Genomic DNA, 21,974 nt, shown 5'->3' on the forward strand with positions numbered 1-21,974 from the left:
GGGTCACCCGGGCGGAGCGAAGCCGTTCTGGGCCGTACGGGATAGTAGGCGAGACGGACGGTCGTTATATATAACCATGAAATAAGCCAGAACCAGGGTGGAAACAGAATAAAGCACCCCCTTTACTGAAGCGGACAGGACCAGGCGGGCCGTGGGCGAGTCGCAGCCCTCCCTCCCGCGAGAACTGGCGTCGCGCGATTTGGAGCAGCCCGAGGGTTGGCGAGAGCCTGGTGCGCACGCGCACTTCTGCTTCCAGCCCTCACTCTTAGCCCCTCCCCTTTCTCCTCGCGCCTCTAGAGCGTCCTCCCCAGGCCGCCGGACGGCGTGGGCATGCGCACACCGGAGGCCCCGCCCCGTTTGCCTCCGGAAGTGCTTCCTTAGCCCGCGGCGCGCGTGCGCAGGACGAAGTCGTGGCGGTCCCGGTGGCGGCTGAAAAGACAACGGTATCTCAGCCTCAGGCACGGGAAAGGAGCGGCGGGGGCGGGGGCCCCGGAGCCCGGGGTTCCCTGGAGGGGAGCGGACGTGGGCGAGGGGCGCCTGCGGCGGGGGGCGCCCCCTCCCCGGGGTCTGGGGCCTCTGCGTCCCGTCGCCCCCTGCCCGCTCGGAGCTCTCCCTCCAGAGGCCCGAAGGGTCGGGGTCGCCGCCTTGGGGCCGGGGCTCCTTCCTTCTATCTGAGTGTTAGTTGACTGGCTCTGCCGTCCGGGGTCCCCTGGGAACCCCAGTTCCGGTAACTGTGGGATGGGGGTCGCGGCGGTCACCGGCTCCAGGTCAGTTCGGAGCGCCCAGCCCCGCGCCGAGGGCACCCGGAGCCCGTTAGCTGGCCCCGTCTGGCGAGCGAGGCCCCGAGCTTAAATGACCCTGATGCCCGCTTCCCGCTTCTGCCCTTTGGCCGCGCGGAACCCCCGAGAGGAGCCCCCGGAAATGTTCCGTCTGCCGGGCTTACGGGGTTAATAGCGTGTTCACCAAAAACTGTCATTGGTCCCTGCGCCGTCGTCCCGCCGCAGAGGCCGCTCCTCCCCTAATATTCTAAGTGCCACCCTTCATCTTTGTAAAAACCCGAACGCTTTCTGCGTGTGTCGGTTTTAGACGCGACCTGCTGACTTCCCACCGTGACTGATGGCGGTTATTTCTGCCCCTCGCCCACCCGCTCCACTTTGACCCTCCAGACCCCGGTCGTGTTTGTAGACCCCGAGCTGTAGTCGAAGCCTTAGTCCCGTTTCCTAAGACGGAAAATAACAGCGTGTTTAACCATGTCGTGGTTCTCGTAGCGTTCTGAATTCCCCCGATTTCCTCGTTTTTCCTATGGGACTGATTTTCTTTGTCCGTTATTAGTTTTTCTCTCAAAGCTCCAACACCGCACACGTGTGCTTTTCCGCAGGTTGAAAGAGCTTTTAAGAAACCTACTCATTGGTTTGAGTCCTTGGTTACATGAAAACGGCTTTATTGATCCTCAGAGCTAGAAATTTGGGTGTAAAATTCTAGATTGAACATCCGTCTTGAGAACCGTGAAAACATTTGCACGCCGTAGGTTTTCAGTCCCATTCTGAACGGTCTGGTCCTATTCTGGTTTCTGATCTCTTGTTTCTGATTTTCTCTCTGTGCAGTAAAAAGTTGCCAGCTTTCCTTCGTGTTGTGGAGTTTCGGGATCCATTTATTGAGGGTCTTTTTGTGTGTTGACCTGGGTAAGGCTGTCCTGTTGGAAGAATAGGTCCTTTCGGTCCTGGGACGGTTTCTTTTTTTTTGCCTGATCGTGTTCGGATGTTGCTTGTGTGATGGCACACTCCGTGTTTCTTTCTGTCCCCACTGTGGAACTTCATCCAGCTTCTCGCTGTGCCGCCTGCTTTTTCCTTTTCTTTCCTCCTCTGTGAAAGATTTCTTTGACTCTTACCTCCGAGCGCCCGTATTCCATTTTTGGTTGAGATCACCTGGTCTTTACTTTCCAAGGGTTCGTTCTGGTCTTGCTTTGCCGTGCTGACCTTTGGCCTCCTGTTCTGGTTTCCTGGGAGGGCAGGTGACTTTCCTGACAGTTAAGGAGGATGTCGGCATCTCCTTTTGAGGCCCCTTCTTCCTGGGATCCGTGCTGGCTCTTCGCATCTGCGTAACTAGAGTCGCCAGCTCTGCTCCTCGTCTGGTGCGCCTCCAGCTCGGCAGGCCCCACGGGAGCTGGTGTTTTCTTTGGGCTGTGGGGGACCCCAGCCGTCAGTGTCTGAGGGTGCTCTCCCCAGAAGAGAGTCGTGGTGTCCCCTGGGCTGGGGGCTCGGGCTGGGCCTCCGCCCTCTGGCCGCGGCGTCGGGGGCAGACTGCCAGCCGTTCCCTGGGCAGATGTTCATGGAATCCCGGCTTTTCAGCCTGGCCCTCACCCTGGGCTCTCTAGGCTGGGAGGCCCGTCGTCCCAATTCTCCTGAGAATAAAACTGCCCTGCCCGGGAGTCGAGGGTGCCTGGGCATGTGACCTTCCCCTTGGGCGAGGGCTCTCGTTTCAGTCCGGCTGGGGACGATGATCTGTGCTCAGTGGGCTGCGAGTAACCAGCAGTTTCGGTTTCTGGGAGTTACTGGTTTTCCCTCGTTTGGTGAGCAGTGAGCAAATGTCTTCGTTTGGGTTCCCTTGAGCCCATCAGGTTCTCTGAGCAGGCTCCCCCTGCAACCCCTGTGCACGTTCCCAGCCAGCCGCTGGGACCGAGGAGCGGGGTCTGGCCGTTTAGGAAGGAACTGGGCTCATCCCCAAACAGATCGGCGCTCTTGGCTTGGCTAGCACGTTGCCTTCTGAGTCACTTTTCCAGCTCTTCCCAACCATGGGGCCAGGAGAGTGTTCTGAAGATGTCACTGACGTGTGGCGGGAAATAGGACATCAGCAGACTGGTGGCTCTCTGTCCCAGCCCCAGAAGCTGTGCCGCAGGTCCCTAGTCTGACCGGCGCTCACTCCCAGAGCGCGAGCTGGCTGTGGTTGTCTTTGCTTTTGATCCCCGCCCTCCTGACCGCTGTGGGTGGCGTCCCGCTGTGGGCTGACCTGCGTGTCCCTCATGGTGCGTGATGTCGAGCACCTCTCCAGGTACCTGTCGGCCAGCTGTGCTGATCAGAGCACAGTCCCCCTCAGAAGCCCCCAGTCTTCAGTGTTGGGGTGAACGCCGTCCTCTGCCACCGTGGGAGTTTCTCCAGGGGAGGCCTGTCATCTGTCACCCGAGGGAGCCGGCTCCCGGGCCTCTGGATTCTTGCTCTGGGTTGGGGCTGGAGAGCGGGTCGCACCCTTCAGTCTCACACGTGCCTGGTGTGAGCTTCCCATCCCTTGACGGCAGGGATGTCGAGGTGCGTCCCCACAGGGCGGATGTGCTGCTGGACTCGGGGCCTTCCCCCAGGGGCCTGTGGTCGGCACTGGCAGTGGGATCACGGAGTTCAGGGCGGCCTGGGCCAACAGCCGCGGCAGGTGCCAGGCGTGGTTTCCCTGGTCTCGGGGAGCATGGCCAGGCAGGAGGGTTCCACTGGGCGGGCAGGCTGCGTTCCTGGCACGGGGCTGTCCTGGTATCGTGTCCTCTTTGCACGTTGAAGTGTCCTTTGTTTGATGAAGCGAGGCTGATAGTCAGTGGGGGTTTGTCTCACGCTGTGGCCGACGAGATTGAACAGTTGGCAGCTGTGAGTGGATTTGTGTGAAATAAAAAGTCTGGTCCTCCGGGGGCGTGACCCCACTTCACTACTGGCCTGTACCCCATGTGGTGGTGTCCTGTGGCTGCTGCAGCAAATCACCACAAACTCAGCGGCTTAAAAAAATATACGTTTATCGTCTCAGGTTCTGGGGTCTGGAGTCCTAAACCCAGGGTGTCCAGGGCGGGTCCTCCCGGAGGCCCCAGGGGAGGAGCGTGTCCCGCCTCCTCCAGCTTCCAGAGGCGCTGCGTCCTGGGCTCGGGGCCCTTCCTCCGTCCGCACGGCCAGCAGCGCAGCATCTCCATCTCTGTCTCTGACCCTCCCGCCTCCCTCTGCTCAGGACCCTGGGATGACCCTGGGCCCCGGGAATCCAGGGTCACCCCCCATCTCAGTGTCCTTTACTCAGTATCACCTGCAAAGTTACCATGTGAGGTGACACATCTGCAGGTCCCGGGACGAGGACGGGGACGTCTTTAGGGGTCGTGTTCACTCCTGGGCCCTGTCCTTGTGAGCTCACTCCAACAGAGACGAGATACCATAGGCTAATCCAGAGAGAGAGTGTTGGGAAATCAGCGAGAGGTGCCTGGACGGTGGGTTTGGGCTGAGCCTGACTGTGGGACGCCCAGGGGCAGGGCTGGCTGACGAGGGGCTGGAAGAGGATGTGGAGGACCCAGGAGAGCCTTCCTCGGCCGCACACAGGTCTGGAAGGCCTCCGGTGCGTGAGGCAGTAGGGCGAATAAGAGGATAGATGTGTGTCCGCCTTGCCTCCACAAGCTCACAGCTGAGCCCAAGCAGCAGAGGTGAGGTTGGCTGGGAGAAGCGAGTGTAGACAAGCGGGAAGGGAGTTCCGAGGAGAGGGAACACCCTGGCTCGGGCTGTCCGGGGAGGCTCCTTGGAGGAGGTGAGACTCGTCAGTGAGCACTTGGGCTCATCTTCCCCGTTGCCATTTCGGGCCCCTGGGCTTGGCACTCCTCGGCTGGGGTGACGTCCCTCCAGTCCACCCCCTTGGTCCCTGGAGACGCCCCGTTGTCCTTGTTTATCCTTATTCCTTCTCCTGTGGGCCTGGCCCACCGTGGGCCCTCGGCCTGCTGGAAGAGAGGGCTGCAGACTGGTCCTGAGTGCAGGGGGCTGGAGCCAGGGGGTTCCGCCTGCCCGGGGAGGCCCCAGCCCCTGCCACCGCCTTACACCCTCTCACTGGGCCTCCGCAGGTTGCGTCCCAGTCTGATCAAGCCCCAAGGCCTTCACCATGGACTTCCAGCATCGCCCCGGGGGCAAGACCGGGAGCGGGGGCGTGGCCTCCTCCTCCGAGAGCAACCGCGACCGCAGGGAGCGCCTCCGGCAGCTGGCGCTGGAGACCATTGACATCAACAAGGTGGGTGCTGCCCTGCCCCCCCCCCCCCCCCCCCCCCCGCCTTCCGCAGAGGACCAGGTGGGGGGGTGTAGACAGCTGTCTCGGAGGTGACAGGCCGGGTAGTGGACTCAGGATTGAGCCACGGCTGGTGTGCTGCTGCCTCTGTTGGTGGCGAATCAGCTGTCGGGCCAGGAGCCCTGCCCGCTCACTGAGACGGGGCTCAGGGCATCTGGTCCAGCGCTCCTCCTCTGCCGCCTGTGTGCGGCGACGCTGGGGGTGCTGCCAGGGTTGGCGGGCAGGTCCTCGGCCGGCCCGGGAGAGGGACAGCTGGCAGTGCTGGTTCAGCTCTGCCTCTTTCTAGTCCCAAAGTTCCACGCATGTGGGGCCAGGGACTCCGCACAGACACTCCCCCCCGCAAGCGCGTTGCGGATGCAGAGGGTCGGCACCCCGCCTGCAGAGCGGGCTCTGCATTTCCACGATCCAGGGGGCGAGCGCTGCTGCCTTAGGGGCTCCTGCCGGGCCCCGGGCTGCTCCTGGTGCTCCTTCCCGGAACGTGTGCTCACGGGGAAGACAGCCGCCCCTCAGCCCCCACACAGGAGGCCTCGCCTGCGGGGTGGGGGGCACCGCCTCCCGCCATCTGATGGAGTCTGCTTCCCTCCCACCCAGGACCCCTACTTCATGAAAAACCACCTGGGCTCGTACGAGTGCAAGCTGTGCCTGACGCTCCACAACAATGAGGTGTGTGCCCAGGCCCGGGCTGCTGGCCCACCACCCGCTCCCACACGGGCCCTCCCCTGTCCCACCCCCACCCCCGGTCCAGTGCCGCCATCCCAGCTCTCAGGCGGGGCTCGCTGTGCCCACCCCCGGCTCCCCCATCCTCGTTCTCGCAGCTCTTGCCTGGCTGATTCTGGGATGCCGTCGGGAATGCAGCCGAGGACAAAGGGGCTCTGCCTGGGGCCGCCACTCAGAGCTGAGGGCAAAGGCCTGCTGGCGCCAGGTGGAGGCCGGGCCCCCTCTGTCCCCGCCCCTGGAGGCCCCCAGCGCTGTGTCTTCGCTGAGCCTCCTCCCAGTTCCCTTTCCTTCAGTACCGTTAATGCTGCGGCTATGTGTGTGTGTCTGCGAACGTGGGGCACAGCCCAAAACATCCCACCTCGGGTTCTCGAGATTTAGTTGGTGTGGCTCTGGTCCTCGTCTTCTGACAACCGGAAGGTTGAATGACCATTCAATGAGTGCTCCCACGGGCAGCTTGTCCACTGTCCTGTAGGCTTCATTTGTCCTTTTCCGCGTTCGAAGGTTCGGTTCGCCTTCCAGTCTGTTCACAGCTGCAAACAGTGGCGACCCGAACAGTCTCAGCTGTCTGCGTCCCCCTGGCACTGCGGACATCAGGGCCGGGTCACTCTCTGGGGGGCCGTGCTGGGCGCTGTGGGGGCCATTGAGCAGCATCCCTGGCCCCACCCACTCGATGCTAGGAGCACCCCCAGTGTGACAGCCACAGACGTCCCCTGAGTGGTCAGAACAGTCCTTGCCAGGTTGAGAACCACAATCCGTATGTCTCATCCTGCCCCCGTCGGAGAGCTTCCTGTGGGGTCATCAGAATGGAACCGCAGGGTCACAGGGCTGCTCCCGTGTGGACTTTCCAGCCATTGCCACGGAGCGTCCTCAGTCCAGCAGGCCCCTTGGTGTCCCCAGCAGTGGGAGAGACTTCCGGGTCCCTCGGCTCTCAGACCCGGCACTGGGGGCTCGTCCTCTCTGGCTTCGTGTTTGTCTCGTTCTGTTCTGTGCAGATCCGCGGGGTCTGTCTGTCCGGCCACCTCCGGGTGCCCTTGTCCTGGGCCCTGCGGACAGAGACCGGCTCCTCCCTCTCTCTCCTGCTCACTTTGTCCTTTGTCGTGTGCCCCTCTTCCCGCTGCAGGGCAGTTACCTCGCGCACACCCAGGGCAAGAAGCATCAGACCAACTTGTGAGTGCCTCGCCGCCCTTCCCGTGCCCAGCCGGCGCCTCGGGCCAGCGCGGGGAGACAGGCGGGCGGACCCACCGGGGCTGGAGGCCCTCTTCACCCAGTGTTGAAGCTTTTCTGTAGTGGGGGGCTCTGGGGTTCTCAGCAAGGGACAGTGGGCAACATGATAGGAGGAGAAAGGTGGCCAGGCCTGTCCCCTCCCGCTCACCATGCAGATGAGCTCCAGGCTCCAGGGGCAGAGCGGGGCGGCTCCCGGCACCTGGGCCTGTGGCCTTGGCGGCTGTGGGGAGGGGCCGCAGTGCTGTGTCTGTCCGGCCTGCAGGGCCCGGCGAGCAGCCAAGGAGGCCAAGGAGGCCCCCGCCCAGCCGGCGCCGGAGAAGGTCAAGGTGGAGGTGAAGAAGTTTGTGAAGATCGGCCGCCCGGGCTACAAAGGTGAGTGTCCAGGGGGCTGGGCCTGCAGCTGGCACCAGGCCTGAGGAGCCCTCTGCCCGGGACCCCGACCCCGCCCCACCCTCTGGGGAGCCTGCGACCGTTTCCCTCAGAAGGATTCCTCTCCTGGGGCCAAATCCTCCCCTCCTCCCCCGTGAGGACCCCAGTATCCCTGCGCCGTGTCGGGGGAGCTATGACCATGACTCTCCTGGGGCTGAGGGGGAGCGTGAAAGGGGCCAGTGAGCCTGGTGCATCCCTTTCCTCTGGACTGGGGACCGGGTTGTGGCCCCTCGACCTGAGCAGAGAGAGCAGGGGAGGTGGGGTCGTGTGAGCAGCAGCTGTCAGTGGAGCCGCTGGCAGGGGAGCGCCCTGGTTCCCTGGCTCAGAGCGGGGCACGTGCCCGCCAGAATTCAGGAGACTGTTGCAGGGAGCTACAAGGGAGGGAGGAAGGGAGGAAAGCTGCCTGGCTGGTGTCTGTGCAGGAGGTGGGGACGGCCTGTGTGTGACTGGTCCAGACAGGAGACAGCATGCAGAGGCCCCGGGGCAGGCCTGCTCCGTGAACCAGGGCTGGGACGGCAGCGTCCACTTGGGGAGGCCCCCAAAGGCCTTTGACCATGATAGGCTGTCTGGTCTCTGTAGCGCGGAGGCGTCGGGGGGTGGCGTGGAGAAGAGCCTAGAAGCCACAGCTCTACTGGGAAGGGCGCCCTCTCGCAGAAGCAGGGGTACAGGCTGCACTGGCCCGTGTGCTCGGTGCCCCCAGGCCTCCAGGGGTGAGGGCAACAGGCCTCTCCTGCCCCACCGCCACACACCTGGGCCGTCCCCTGCAGTGCACCCTCCTGGCCTGGGCAGGGCTCCAGTTCACCGGTTGGGCAACCTCCCCTGGCGTCTGCCTTCCTGTTAGTGGGTGGCGGTAGAGCCCCCCAGGCCCCCTGAGCTTTGGGGAGGACAAGCCGGCCTGGCCCTGAGACCCTCGTGTGTTGCAGTGACCAAGCAGAGGGACACGGAGATGGGCCAGCAGAGCCTCCTCTTCCAGGTGAGACAGGGCCTGGGGCCGGGGTGGGGTAGGGCAGGGGCTGCCAGGCTCCGCTCGCTGCTCCAATGGGAGCTTGCGGGCGCTGCTGCCACCTGGCTGTGTCCCTGCAGATTGACTACCCAGAGATCGCCGAGGGCATCATGCCACGCCACCGCTTCATGTCCGCCTACGAGCAGAGGATCGAGCCTCCGGACCGGCGCTGGCAGTACCTGCTGATGGCCGCCGAGCCCTACGAGACCATCGCCTTCAAGGTACACGGTCCCCCAGTCCCCAGGTCCCCGCTGCGCCAGGGCCCTACGAGACCATTGCCTTCCAGGTCCCCACGTCCCTGCCCTGCCAGGCCCATGAGGCGGGCAGTGAGCTGAGGGGTCTGCTCGGGGCAGGCAGGTGGCTCCCGGCCCCTCCAGGGCCCCCTCAGTGGACGCGTGCCTCTTGAGAGTGGGACAAACGGTGCAGCCAGGGCTGGGGATTGCATGCCCGAGGTGGGTGCCCCAAGACACCCAGCAGCGAGTGGCCCCCGTGGCCGGGCTGTCCGGGGGCTCTGTAACCGCGTTCTGTGCCTGGACACGCAGGACGGACAGGACAGCGTAGGGCACGGCGTCCCTGGGTTGCAGGGTGCTAAGCAGCAGAGCTGGATCGTAAGCTGAGTCCGTCAGCCCGAGACCAAGCCCGGGTCCCTCACAGAGGGCCTCCCCGCCGGGCCTGCTCTGAGGCCGAGGGGCGGGCAGGGACGCCCTTGAGCTCCGTGCCCCGGTCCACCCTCGTGGTCCTGAAGGCCCGGCTCTGCCCCTCCCCATGCAGGTGCCCAGCAGGGAGATTGACAAGGCTGAAGGCAAGTTTTGGACTCACTGGAACCGGGAGACCAAGCAGGTAAGCCGCTCCGGGGCCTTCGGCAGCTGCCGGGCCAGCCTGTCCCCCACCTGAGGCTCTGCGGGCCGGCTCAGCCTCTGCTGTTTCTCCAGTTTTTTCTCCAGTTCCACTTTAAGATGGAGAAGCCACCGGCACCGCCGAGCCTCCCGGCCGGGCCTCCTGGAGTGAAGCGGCCCCCGCCCCCGCTGATGAATGGCTTGCCCCCTCGGCCACCACTGCCTGAGTCCTTGCCCCCACCCCCACCCGGAGGCCTGCCTCTGCCACCCATGCCGCCTAGTGGGCCTGCACCTTCGGGCCCCCCGGGCCCCCCCCAGCTGCCCCCGCCAGCCCCCGGGGTCCACCCCCCAGCACCCGTGGTCCACCCCCCAGCATCTGGGGTCCACCCACCAGCCCCCGGGGTCCACCCGCCGGCACCCGTGGTCCACCCCCCAGCATCTGGGGTCCACCCTCCTGCTCCCGGGGTCCACCCTCCGGCCCCAGGAGTCCACCCTCCGGCCCCAGGGGTCCACCCACCGGCCCCAGGAGTCCATCCTCCCCCATCTGCTGGGGTCCACCCCCCAGCCCCCGGGGTGCACCCACCAGCTCCTGCGGTCCACCCCCAGGCCCCGGGGGTCCATCCAGCAGCTCCTGGGGTCCACCCCCCAGCCCCAGGGATCCACCCCCAGCCTCCTGGGGTCCACCCTCCCCCTCCTGGGGTCCATCCTCCAGCTCCTGGGGTCCACCCCCAGCCTCCTGGAGTTCACCCCTCCAATCCCGGGGTCCACCCCCCAACTCCCATGCCCCCAATGCTGAGGCCCCCACTGCCCTCCGAAGGTCCTGGGAGCATTCCTCCCCCTCCCCCTGCCAACTGAAAAGCTGCCCCGTCCTGGCACGTCTGGTTCTGATTCCTGTATTTTCCCCTGGAGTGAAGTCCGTGCTTCTGTACGGGGCTGAGCCGTGTCCCCAAAACGCATTAAACAGCTTTCCTGATGTCTGGAGTGGATCGCTGTGTGCGCCGGCAGACAGCACCCACTTGCTGTCAGTGACGCCTTGGGGTGCTCTCCACCATGTGTGGGGGTGGCTCAGGGTCGGGCGTCCCTGTGGCCCCACCAGCCAGCCACGCAGGGGGTCTGGGGTGTGTCCTCTGCGGAGAGCAGAGCAAAGGCTGCCCGCTCTCCTGGGGGTCTACCGCGGCCTCACGGGCCCCGGGTCAGAGCAAGTGAGCAGGAGACGGGAGCCCCAGCCAGGCCCGCCCACCCAGTGCTCTGAGCCCCGAGCCATCTGGTGCCCCTCAGGGCCCGGCCCCATCCTCCAGGCGGGGGCTCTGCAGCTCGCCCTACCCGCTCCGTGCCTGCCCCCTCCGGCTGGGAGCTGTTGACAGTCTGGGCCGGTCACTCCCTGCTCACATTCCCGCTGTCTCCAGGGGGAGAACCCGTCAAGGACAGTTGTGGACAATTGGGCACAGGCCACACTTTCTGTCGCCGGTGAGGGGGAGATAGGCAGCTGGGCTGGAACAGAAGGGGCTTTGAGGAGGCCGCCCGGCCGCCCAGGCTCACGGCAGGGCGCCGGGCACTGGCCCCCAAGGTCACGGCGCGGGAGATAGGGCCGCCCTCGCGCACAAACATCCCCGGCTCGTCCATATAGGCCGGGCAGCCCGGGCCGTCGCAGCGCCCAGGATGCGGGCTCCGTCTCTCTCGTGGCTGGCGCTTGTGCTGTCAGCTGTGGGGGCTCTGCTGAGGGCCGGGACCCCCGGAGAAGAGGTCTCCAGCACCCCAGCTTTGCCTGGGGAGCCAGCCACAGGCACCGGGGGCCTCATCTTCCACCAGGACTGGGACTGGCCGCCAGGCAGCCCCCAAGAACCCCTGGGGTGCTTGGTGACGCTGGACGAGGGTGGCAACCAGAGCAGCGCCCCGCTGCGGGTGGCGGGGGCCCTGAGCGGCTACGAGCAGGCCTTCCTGGAGGCCGTGCAGCGCACCCACTGGAGCCCCCGCGACCTGCCCACCTTCGGGGTCTGCTCCCCTGCCGACCGGCAGGCGGCCGTACCATCTCTGCAGCGCCTGCAGGCCTGGCTGGGGGCACCCTGGGGGCAGCGGCTGGTGGTCCTGCACCTGGAGGAAGGTAGGTGGGGGCCGTGCCTGGAGCTGGCGGGAGATGTGGTTCTAGGCCGCCAAGATGGGAGACAGCCCCCTCCTCCTGAGACGGCACAGCCAGAGCCCCCCGCCCGGACCCCTCCCGCCTCCAGGGCAAGTGGAGGCCGACGGCCAGGAGGTGGGCACCTTGCCTCTGTCGTGTCTGGAGGCAGGTCCCCGGTGCCCGCTCCCAGGCCCACCCCTCCTGCAGTATCAGGGAAGGTGGCCCACTCCGCCCCTGAAGGCCCCGAGGGCCCAGTGAGGACGCCCGTCCTCCCACCCAGCAGGAGCCAGATGCAGGGGGTGCCTGTCCTCAGGGGCCACTGGCCTCAGAGACCCACGGCAGGAAGGGGCCCCCCAAGAGACCCCAGACCCAGAGACATCAGGGTGACAGGCAGCTGGCCCCCCACCGACCTTGTCAGTCAGTCCTCCTTGGCCACCATGTCCCAGCGAGGTCCTGCCCCTGGTGTCCAGAGACGTCAACCTCCCACCAGGCTCCCCAAGGCTCCCAGGGGGGTGGGGCAACAGGCCTGGGGAAGGGCCCCGGCTTCAATGGCTTAGGCGTCCCCCTTTCCCTTGTCCTGGTGACAGTGATGTGGGAGCCGACGCCCTCGCTGAGGTTCCAGGAGCCCCCATCTGGAGGAGCCAGCCCCCTGGAGCCAGCGCTGCTGGTGCTGTACGCCGGGCCCGGCCCTGAGGTCACTGTCACGGGGGCCGGGCTGCCGGGGGCCCAGGTACCAGGCAGTTCAGGGGGCCAGTCCCGGGTCTCAGGAGCCCACATGCACGCCTGGGACGGGGGTTGCAGGGTGGGGGTTAAGCCGCAGTTAAGGGAAAGGCTCCAGGGGTCCAGGCTGGAACCGTGAAGGGGTGTTAAGGGCAGCGGGCACAGCGGGGCTGGTATCCCGCGCCCACCCAGCGGGCTGAGCCCCCATCTCCGCAGAGCCTCTGCCCGTCCCCGGACACCCGCTACCTGGCGCTGGCCGTCGACCACCCAGCACGGGCCTGGCGCCACCCTGGGCTCATCCTGACCCTGCAGCCTCGCGGAGACGGTAGGCCGGCGCCCAGAGGGACCGGGCGGGGGGCACAGGGATGCCCTTGGCTTCAAGCCACTGAGGCCGCCCGGCGCCACCCCGTGCAGGTGCCCCCCTGAGCACGGCCCAGCTGCAGACGCTGCTGTTCGGCGCCGACCCCCGCTGCTTCACGCGGATGACCCCCGCCCTGTTCCTGCTGCAGCGGCCGGGGCCCGCGCCCATGCCCGCGCACGGCCGACTCGACACGGTGCCCTTCCCGCCAGCCAGGTGCGCGCAAGCCCTGGCCTGGGGACGCGGGGAGGTGGGGGCGGGGCAGCCTCGCGCCCGCTCAGTGCCCCCGACTCTGCCTTCCAGGCCGTCCCCGGAGCCCGAGGAGCCGCGGCCCAGCGCCGACCCCTTCCTGGAGACGCTCACGCGCCTGGTGCGCGCGCTGCGGGGGCCCCCGACTCCGGCCTCGCCGCCACGCCTGGCCCTGGACCCGGGCGCGCTGGCCAGCTTCCCGCAGGGCCTGGTCAACCTGTCGGACCCCGCGGCGCTGGAGCGCCTGCTCGACGGCGAGGAGCCGCTGCTGCTGCTGCTGCCGCCCACCGCGGCCGCTGCCGGGGACCCCGCGCCATTGCCGGACCCCGCGTCGGCGCCCTGGGCCGCGGGCCTGGCGCGCCGCGTGGCCGCCGAGCTGCAGGCGGCGGCGGCCGAGCTGCGCAGCCTCCCGGGGCTGCCCCCCGCCGCAGAGCCGCTGCTGGCGCGCCTGCTCGCACTGTGCCCGGGGGACGCCGAGGACCAGGGCGGCCCGGGCGGCCCGCTGCGCGCGCTGCTGCTGCTGAAGGCGCTGCAAGGCCTGCGCGCCGAGTGGCGCGGGCGCGAGCGGAGCGGGCCCGGGCGGGCGCAGCGCAACGCGGGGGCCGGGGCCGCCGACGGGCCGTGCGCGCTGCGCGAGCTGCGCGTGGACTTGCGCGCCGAGCGCTCCGTGCTCATCCCCGAGACGTACCAGGCCAACAACTGCCAGGGCGCGTGCGGCTGGCCGCAGTCGGACCGCAACCCGCGCTACGGCAACCACGTGGTGCTGCTGCTAAAGATGCAGGCCCGCGGCGCCGCCCTGGCGCGCGCGCCCTGCTGCGTGCCCACTGCCTACGCGGGCAAGCTGCTCATCAGCCTGTCCGAGGAGCGCATCAGCGCGCACCACGTGCCCAACATGGTGGCCACCGAGTGCGGCTGCCGGTGACCCGCCGCGTGCTCCCAGTGGCGCCCTGCCCATATTTATTCAGATCCCAATCATCGCCCCAATAAAGACCAGCAAGCACCCAGCTCGGGTGTCCGTGCATGTTGGGGGCGGGGCCTCCTTCAGCCAGCTCTCCTCCTGGTGCGCAGGGCCGGGTTGTCCCCCTCGGCCCCACTGCCTCTCGCCGGCCTGAAGCTCCATCCCCGTCACTCAGGCCCCGGGCAGGTTAGAAGCGCAAAGGAGCAGGCGACGCGGAGCCGCTCGCTCGCTTTATTTTACTGGAACCACGGGGCCTCCGAGAAGGGGTCCCAGGATCCGGCTCAGTCCCGCCCCTTGCCCGCGCGGGCCTTCTGGCGGCCCGGAGGCCGGTCCTCCTCGTTGGGGCGCCGTGGGGAGGCCCAGGCCGGCCTCTTCCCGTGCTCGGGGTGTCCGGAGTCCCGCGCCCATGGCCGACGGCCGGCGTCACGTGCCTCCCAGCGCCGGGGTAGGGCTCCCCGGGGCTCCCTGGCGGCGCGTGGCCTCTCCTCTTTCTGCGGCCTCTCCTTCCGCGGCCTCTTCTCCTTCCGCGCTCTCTCCTTCCGCGCCCTCTGCTTCCGTGGCCTCTCCTTGGACCCTCGGTCGGCGACGGCTGCGCGCTCCTCCGCAGGCTCACCTTCGTCCTGCTCGGCAGCCTCCCTGCTCACGGGAACCCCGGGCCTCTCTGCCTCCACCTGGGGCGCAGGCGGCCCCGATGGGGGCGCCCAGGCCACGGGCTTCGGCTGCAACGGGACGGTGTGGGGTGCTGGGGTCAGCGCAGGCCGGCCCAGGCCTTCCCCCGAATGAGCACCCGACGCCCGGGGTCACTTGAAAGAAGCGCTTACCAAGGGCGACGCTGGCTCCTTGGGGGCCGAGCCCGGCGGGACCCACGGCTCAGGGACAGGCGCAGGGGCGACCGCCTCCCCAGCCACGGCGTCTGGGAGGGGACACAAGGGGATGCGAGTCGCCGTCCATCCTAGCCCTCGCCCCGAGAGCTCCCTCTCCCTGGGGACCAGCGAAGGGGGCCCCGCCGGACGCCGCCGGGTACCCTGAGGCTGGACTGGGTCCCTCGGAGCCCTCGGAAGGGGTTCCGTGTCTCCGCTGCAGCGCGCGCCCCCTCCCCTCCAAATCTCCCTCATTGCGGTTGCAAAAGGACCGGTCGTGTTTCTCCGCGGGCTGCAGGCGCGCAAGGAAGGCCCGCGCGCCGAGAGGGGGCGCCCACCGCCTACCCTGGGCATGCAAGGCCCGCGGGGGTGAGGGTGTGTTCGCAGGGGAGGGAGGGGCAGCAAGGTCCTCACTGGGAGGGAAAGGGCTCCGCGCAAGGTCCATAGTGGGGCGCGAGGGGAGGGACGCTTAAAGCCGGTCCTGGAGAGAGGGCCGCGGGCCCGATCGCGAGGGCACCCAATGTCCATCCCTGAGCGGGGTGGGGGTGGGGGGACCGCGCACAAGATCCATCCTGGGGGAAGGAGGCCTGTCCGTTGGGGAGGGGAGGCCCGCAGACCCGACCCTTCCCCGGAGGAGCGCGCGCCCCGTGGAGCCCCCCGTGGGGCGCAGGCTCACCGCGGCACAGCTGGAGAGCCGAGCCCAGCAGCGCCACGAGGGACGCGAGCACCAGGCACTTGTTGAGCGACAGGTCCCCCCAGGGCAGCTCCTCGCTCAGGGCCGGCGGCGGCGGCGGCGGCTGCGGGGGCGGCGCACTCTGCGCCTTCTTGCGCGCGGGGCTCCGGGGGGCTGCAGGAGCAAGGGCGGGGCTGGGCGCCGGTACCCGGGGGCACACGTCCGCCCTAAACGCAGCTCTGTGTGTGCCGCCCTGGCGGGAGAACTAAGCCCTGCGTGCTTGGCAGCTTCTCTGGGATGCCCAGAATATTCTAGAAGATAATTAGCTGAAGCTTAGCAGCACTTTAGCTGGTTAGCAGAGGCTCCCGGCCCATTTAGTTACTGCCTGGGGCATCGGGACACCACTCAGCGGGAGCCTCCATGAGCCACACCTCCCCTCCCACCCCTCATCCAAGGACCCAGCCGAGGAACAACCCCTCATACCCGTCCATACCCACTCCCCGCCTCACCCCTGCCTCCTGCAAACCCATTTGCACCTGCTTTCAGCTTCTCCTTCCCGGGTCCTGGGGCCTCTTTGGCCACAGGCTCCTTTTCTGTCTTCTTGGGCCTGGCATCCACTTTGCCTTCTGGGCTGCCCTCAGCTGCTGCCTCCCGGGAGTCCTATGGGGAGTCACAAATGGTCCCATCTTTCCTCTAAGGGAGCCCAAACCTCTCCCGTGGGCTGGAGGAACGCACCCCCCTTGGCCAGCGTGTTCCCGACTGCAGGGGCATCCTGGACTGAAGCCTGAGAGCTCCGGCTACTTACGTGGGGCCAGCCGCCGGAGTCGGCCAGCCTGGGCGTCGCTGCTGGTGGGAAAAGAGGGAGAGTCAAGTCGTGGGGACCCCAGGCCGATCCCGCCCTCCACGGGGCTCTGCTGGGCAAGCGGCAGGTGACTGCTCCCATTTTCCACTTTCGAAAGCTGACAGGCTCGGAGGCACCCAGCACTTCCCTGGCAAGTGGGACTCGAGCCTCGACCTGTGTGGCCCAGCACCCATGTCCTGTGGGCTCCTTCTGGGCCCCCAAGGCACGAACGGTCACAGGGGTTAGAAACGGGGATCGCCGTTGAAGCCAGTCCAGTGGGAGCCCAGTCCTGGTCTCTGAAGCTGAGCCACGTGGCTCAACGGGAGGATGGGGACGTGGGCCTCAGCCTGCCAGCCCCCCCGCCTCCCCCACCGCCATGGGTACCTCGAGCCCGGTCCTCGGGGGGCTGGCCTGGGCAGAGCTCAGCCAGCGTGGGGAGGTCCTCGCTCGGCTGGCAGCTGCCAAGGCCACCGTCCAGCTCCTCCACGGCCCTGGTTGTCATGGCGACGTCTGGGCAGCAGCGGGTCCACAGCGGGGCTGGGGGGACAAGGAGGAGGCGTCCTCACTCGCTGGGCCCCTGCTGTGGGCCAGAAGGAGGGGGCTCCGTGTACAGGGATCACCCAGCCCTGGCTCCCCCAGCCCCATCCCTCTGCCTGGGGCCCCCGTCATTCGGCAAATCACGCTCGCGCTGGCCCCCCCCAGGCCCCCTCCCTGCCCCCCAGGCCCGCCCTGGGACCCCTCCCCATAGGCCAGCCTCTCCGGTGCCCCAGCATCCCTGAGCGCACAGCAGAGGCTGCTGGGGCCCAGAGAGGGCTGGGGCCCACCCAAGTCACACAGAGATGGGCAAAGACACAGCCCAAACCAGAACCCTTGGCCCCCGGGTCGGCTCATGTTCTCTGAGACCAGGACTATTTTTATCTGGTGCCCGAGGCCAGCGGGACAGGCGGACGTGCAGCCCGGCCCCTCCCAGGCCTTTGCCCCCACGGGGTCTCCCTCTCTACTGTTCTCACCCACCATTCCTGGCACCCCCCTCCCCAGCTCTCTAAATCTAGGCGCTCAGGCCCCAGCAGCCAGGACCAGCCTCGTTCCAGCCATGACAGGCAGGGACAGACAGGGGTCCCAGGGGTCCCCCGATCCCAACGCTGCCCCTTCTCCTTGCCTCTGCTCCCATAGGGCAGAAGGGGAAACTGAGGCTGGAGACAGCCATAGGCCAGAGGTCATGCAGAGCCTGAGGTCAAAGCCAGGTCTGTTGGCTTCCCAAAGCCATGCTTTTTGGGGTCCCCAGTGCCTCTGGCTGCCAGCATTTGGGTGTCCCCATTGCTGGGCAGAGAGGAGACCCTTCCTGGGGGCTGGAGCTGAGCAGTGGGGGAGGGGCCAAGTGGGCAGGAGGTGGGTGCCCCTAGGTGTGTGGGGGGGGCAGCCGCAAGAGTTGGGGACCCCTGTGGACCTCAGAGATGCACTCTCCAGACCCCGGGGACCCCCACCTCAGCCTGGGCCTCCCCCTGCCCCACTTACCCCGCAGCCGTGGCGCCGGGCCTGGTGGACGGGATGGAGCGCGGGGAGGGTGGCCCCAAGACAGACAGCGACAGGTGGCCAGAGGCCGCAGGGTGGGCCAATCAGCGGGGCCGGCGGAGCGAGAGGGAGGAGGGCCGGGCACAAGATGGCCGCTGGGGCGTCCCCCGCCTTGGGGCAGGACTGGGCATTGGCCGAGGGTGACCCCACCCCTCCTTCAGCACAGAGTCACCCCCAGGCTGGCCGAGTGACCCTGGGCACGTTGCTTCCTGTCTTGGAGCCTCAGAGAAGGGGGTCCAGAGGCGAGAGCACCCACAAAGGGTGGTCGCCTTGCCCTCTCTCTCGGAGTCGGCCAGCAAGCGTTTCTGGAGCGCCAGGTGTGAGCCAACTGCGTGGAGCGGCCTTACCCCAGGCCCATGCGGCCTGTGGAGTCTGGAGGCATCACGGAGGACTTCCTGGAGGAGGAGCAAGACGGCTGTGTGGAATGCGGGCTCTGCTGGCTGACCCGGGTGATTCGCCAGCTCAGAGGCCTCGTTTCCGTTTCCTCATCTGCAAAGTGGGATCACTTCCTCCAAGGGGGGCGGTGAGGTCAAAATCCTGCTTAAGTAACCACTCGGTCACCCTGGACTGCTTTTGTGTCATCCCACCTCTTCAAACATTGACGTCCTCGTTTAGTCAGTCATCAAACACACCAACACCCACTCCAGCCCGGCCCAGGTGTATGGGAAATTATTTTGTCATTTTAAAAATATAACAGCTTTATTGGGGGCCGGCCCCAGGGCTGAGTGGTTGAGTTCCCACACTCCTCTTCGGCGGCTCCAGGGTTTTGTTGGTTTGGATCCTGGGCACGGACATGGCACCACTCATCAGGCCATGTTGAGGTGGCGTCCCACATGCCACAACTAGAAGGACCCACAACTAAAATACACAACTATGTACTGGGGGGCTTTGGGGAGAAGAAGCAGAAAAAAAAGATTGGCAACAGGTGTTAGCACAGGGCCAATGTTAAAATATATAACAGCTTTATTGAGATATAATTCATATTCCATAAAACCTATCCTTTAAAAGTGTATAATTCAGTGGGTTTTAGTACATTCAGAGATGTCCAACCATCACCTCTATCTAGTTCTAGAACGTTCCATCACTGCAAAAGCAGGCCAGTTCCGCATGAGCCGTCACCCCCTGCCCCTCCCCAGCCCGTGGCCCCCACGAGCCCGCTCTCTGTCTGTGGATCTGCCTGTTCTGGACGTTTCATGTCAATGGGATCACACGCTGTGTGTCCTTCTGTGCCTGCGCCTCTCCCTGAGCGTCGTGTGTTCAGGTCCGTCCACGTGCAGCCGTGTCAGGGCCTCGCTCCTCTTCACGGCTGCGTAATATTCCAGCGTGTGGAGGTCCCCGTGTGTGCATCCACCATCCGTGATGGACGCTCAGGTTGCTTCCCCCTTTGGCTGCTGTGAACACGGGCCCCCGTGCTGCTCGCCCACGAGCAGCGTGCCGTTTTCAGTGCTGAAGTCCGTGCAGTGCGGCTGGGTCCACGTGAGAGGCCCTGTGAGCTCAGGCGGAGCCTCGAGACACCGCTCACCCCGCGTCCCTAAGCTGTCCCCCTGGTGCTAGCTCTGCAAACGGCGGCCAGCGCGGCCAGGACGAATGTCACAGCCTCCCGCAGGGCCGTCTGCACTAACGGAGCCCTGACAAGTCACCGGCACGCGATGTCGGCGGGCAAAGTCACCAGCTTATCTCGAAAGCACTGGGAAGCTTTGAAATCCTCTGGAGGAGCCATGTGTTTTAAAATTTGTAAAAGGATGTGATTTCTGTAACTGTAGGTCTGTGGTTCCCAACAGGAGGTGATCCTGCCCCCCGGGGGACACTGAGCCACGTCTGGGGACATTTGTGGGTGTCACACTGGGGGAGCTCCTGGCATCGAGTGGGTGGGGACCATGGATGCTGCTCAACCCCCCACCATGCCCAGGACGGCCCCCCAGAGAGTGACCCGGCCCCAATGTCACCGTGCCGAGGGGGACCCTGTTCCATTTAGACTTTTACAAACGTGACACCATGTAGGATGCCGTCAGGACAGACCTTGTCCTCAGTTTCGCTCGTAGTAGCGTCCGTTGGTGTCACAGTGTTCGCTCAGTGAGGACAGGCGGGCCGAGCCTAGGGAAGGACTGAGGGTGGGCCGTGAGTTGGACCCCAGGGGGACCGCCAGCCCTCCCCTGTCCCGGCCGATGCTGCTCCCTGTGGACATCGCCCCGCTCAGCAAACTCTCCCGGGTGTTTGTGGGAAACCCGGCTTCACCCGGGTGAGGAGCGCCCTCGCCCCGCGTGACCTGGCCCCGTCCCCCAACCCCGGTCCTCGGTCCCACCCCGTGTGCACACTAGGCCCTTTACAGAAGGCTCACCTTCCAGACACGCCCCTGACCCCGTTACGGCTGGGTCGCCCCTCCAAAAAATGCACGTTCATGTCCTGACCCCCAGCGCCTCGGAGCGTGACCTTATCTGGGAAGGGGGTCCACTGTGGCCTGAATGCTTGTGTCCCCTCTTGGCCTTCAAAGGTGCATTCTGAGACCTGCAGCCACGGGTCTGCAGCTGCAAAGCGTGGGCCACTTTGGGACCCCCGAGTGGAAAGGGGAAGTGGCTTCGGGCAGGGAGTTGCCGCCGGGAAAACTCCTGGGCACGTACGGCCTCCGCAGGAGCCACTCGGGAACCTGAGCACACGCGGGGCCGCCGAGGCCAGCGCCCCCTGCCCCCTCCCGACTCCCTGAAATCCCCGCAACTCTGATTTTCTCCCTCATCACACGGACAAAAGCCGAATGTTTAGAAAATGGGGACAAGCTCAGAGAGGACAGTTTGTCAAACGCCCGCCATGGCCCCGTGCAACTTCAGACGCTGTATGATATTTCAGTATTCTTTCCTTGGATGTTTTTGCAACTTTCTGTTTTAATATTATTGATGTATTTGTTTTTACACAATGAGCATCCTTAGTGAATGTCTGAACACTTTGTTTTGCAACCTATGTTTTTTCTCTTAAGAGGATACTGTGATTTGCCGTTCCTCAAAAAGCTAGACATAGGATTACCGGATGTCCAGTGATTCCGCTCCAACATATAGACCCAAAGGGAATGAAACTGGGGACTCGAAGGGGTATTTGCACACCCACGTCCACACCAGCATCAGTCAGAACAGCCAAAAGGTGGAAGCAAGCCAGGCGTCCGTCGATGCATGACGGATAAACGCAATGTAGTCCGTCCACACGCTGGAATATTACGCAGCCGTGAAGAGGAGCGAGGCCCGGACACAGCCGCACGTGGACGGACCTGAACACACGACGCTCAGGGAGAGAAGCAGACGCAGAAGGACACACGGCGTGTGATCCCATTGACGGGAAACGTCCAGAACAGGCAGATCCACAGACAGAGAGCGGGCTCGTGGGGGCCAGGGGCTGGGAGGGAGGCGGGGGTGATGCTGGTGGGGACAGGGCTGCTTTTTGAAGTGATAAACCTGTTCTAAAATTGACTGTGGTGATGGGCGCACACATCTGTAAAAATACTAAAAACCATTAAACTGTACACTTTAAATAGGTCGATTGTGTGGTATGTGATTTCCATCCGAATAAAGCTGTTGAGAAAGATTTGGAGTTCCAAAAAAGCACTTTAGCCTATAGATAAATAAAGGCTATGAAATCAGGAACAGCAAAATGTACTTACATGTTTATAAATATATACATATTTTATGAAAATATGTAATGCACATTATATACAAAATATAAATAGATACATTATTCAAACATAATCCATAATATTATGTATAAGTAAATAAATCTATTTCTATAAACACAGACATATATAGTATAGATCCAGTAAGAATTACACGCATATATTTGTAGTTTCCTCAGTGAGCATCCATCGCTTATATTTAGCAACAAATATTTTATAGAAACAAAGATAGGGGCCGGCCCGGTGGCGCAGGGATTAAGTGTGCATGTTCCGCTTTGGCAGCCCTGGGTTCGCCAGTTCGGACCCTGGGTGCAGACATGGCACCGCTTGTCAAGCCATGCTGTGGTAGGCATCCCACATATAAAGTAGAGGAAGATGGGCACGGATGTGAGCTCAGGGCCAGTCTTCCTCAGCAAAAAGAGGAGGATTGGCAGCAGTTAGCTCAGGGCTAATCTTCCTCAAAAGAAAAAAGAAAAGAAAGAAAAAGAAACAAAGATAAATGTGGTGAAAACAGAGGCCCAAGCACCAAGGAGCAGAAAGTCTGGGGGCAGAGCAGCGACGTCTGGGCGTCAGCCCCCAAATCATTGCATTTTCTGTAACGGAAGCTTTGTAAAAACGTTTGAAATATTGCAAAGCAAAAGACCAAAAAACGTATCGAGGAACATAAAAAATAAAAATAAGATAAAAAACAGCCCAGCAGTTTGA

At 64.6% G+C, this 21,974-nt stretch overlaps 3 protein-coding genes across 11 annotated transcripts; 2 read left to right on the forward strand and 1 right to left on the reverse strand.

The window, feature by feature from the left end:
• The first annotated feature begins 13 nt into the window (after nucleotides 1–13).
• On the forward strand, nucleotides 14–10,243 carry SF3A2 (splicing factor 3a subunit 2). 5 transcript variants are annotated; one of them, XM_070272421.1, is made up of 9 exons: nucleotides 14–443; nucleotides 4,844–5,007; nucleotides 5,653–5,724; nucleotides 6,899–6,945; nucleotides 7,265–7,374; nucleotides 8,355–8,404; nucleotides 8,515–8,655; nucleotides 9,206–9,274; nucleotides 9,367–10,243. In XM_070272421.1, exons 2-9 carry the CDS (start codon nucleotides 4,882–4,884, stop codon nucleotides 10,123–10,125), a joined length of 1,374 nt encoding a protein of 457 aa, XP_070128522.1. In that variant the 5' UTR covers nucleotides 14–443; nucleotides 4,844–4,881; the 3' UTR covers nucleotides 10,126–10,243. The 5 variants fall into 5 exon arrangements, with proteins under 5 accessions (XP_070128522.1, XP_070128523.1, XP_070128525.1 ...); XM_070272422.1 differs by having other exon boundaries at nucleotides 335–458; XM_070272424.1 differs by lacking the exon at nucleotides 14–443 and adding an exon at nucleotides 492–767.
• Nucleotides 10,244–10,917: 674 nt separating this feature from the next.
• AMH (anti-Mullerian hormone) lies at nucleotides 10,918–13,639 on the forward strand. Its single transcript, NM_001317263.1, is given in 5 exon segments — nucleotides 10,918–11,371; nucleotides 11,974–12,116; nucleotides 12,323–12,431; nucleotides 12,521–12,680; nucleotides 12,768–13,639. Coding segments are annotated over 5 exon segments (1,722 nt in total). The 5' UTR covers nucleotides 10,918–10,929; the 3' UTR covers nucleotides 13,636–13,639.
• Nucleotides 13,640–13,888: 249 nt separating this feature from the next.
• On the reverse strand, nucleotides 13,889–18,115 carry JSRP1 (junctional sarcoplasmic reticulum protein 1). Of its 5 annotated transcripts, none has more exons than XM_023644359.2 (7): nucleotides 17,561–18,115; nucleotides 16,430–16,582; nucleotides 16,010–16,047; nucleotides 15,741–15,864; nucleotides 15,208–15,378; nucleotides 14,493–14,584; nucleotides 13,889–14,390 (listed from the first exon to the last, which is right to left on the reverse strand). In XM_023644359.2, exons 2-7 carry the CDS (start codon nucleotides 16,545–16,547, stop codon nucleotides 13,953–13,955), a joined length of 981 nt encoding a protein of 326 aa, XP_023500127.1. In that variant the 5' UTR covers nucleotides 16,548–16,582; nucleotides 17,561–18,115; the 3' UTR covers nucleotides 13,889–13,952. The 5 variants fall into 5 exon arrangements, with proteins under 5 accessions (XP_023500127.1, XP_023500125.1, XP_023500126.1 ...); XM_023644357.2 differs by having other exon boundaries at nucleotides 16,010–16,050; nucleotides 17,561–18,070; XM_023644358.2 differs by having other exon boundaries at nucleotides 16,010–16,050; nucleotides 16,430–16,625; nucleotides 17,561–18,036.
• Between the last annotated feature and the right edge of the window lie 3,859 nt (nucleotides 18,116–21,974).

The sequence above is a fragment of the Equus caballus genome, chromosome 7, assembly GCF_041296265.1.
Source record: "Equus caballus isolate H_3958 breed thoroughbred chromosome 7, TB-T2T, whole genome shotgun sequence".
Taxonomy (NCBI): domain Eukaryota; kingdom Metazoa; phylum Chordata; class Mammalia; order Perissodactyla; family Equidae; genus Equus; species Equus caballus.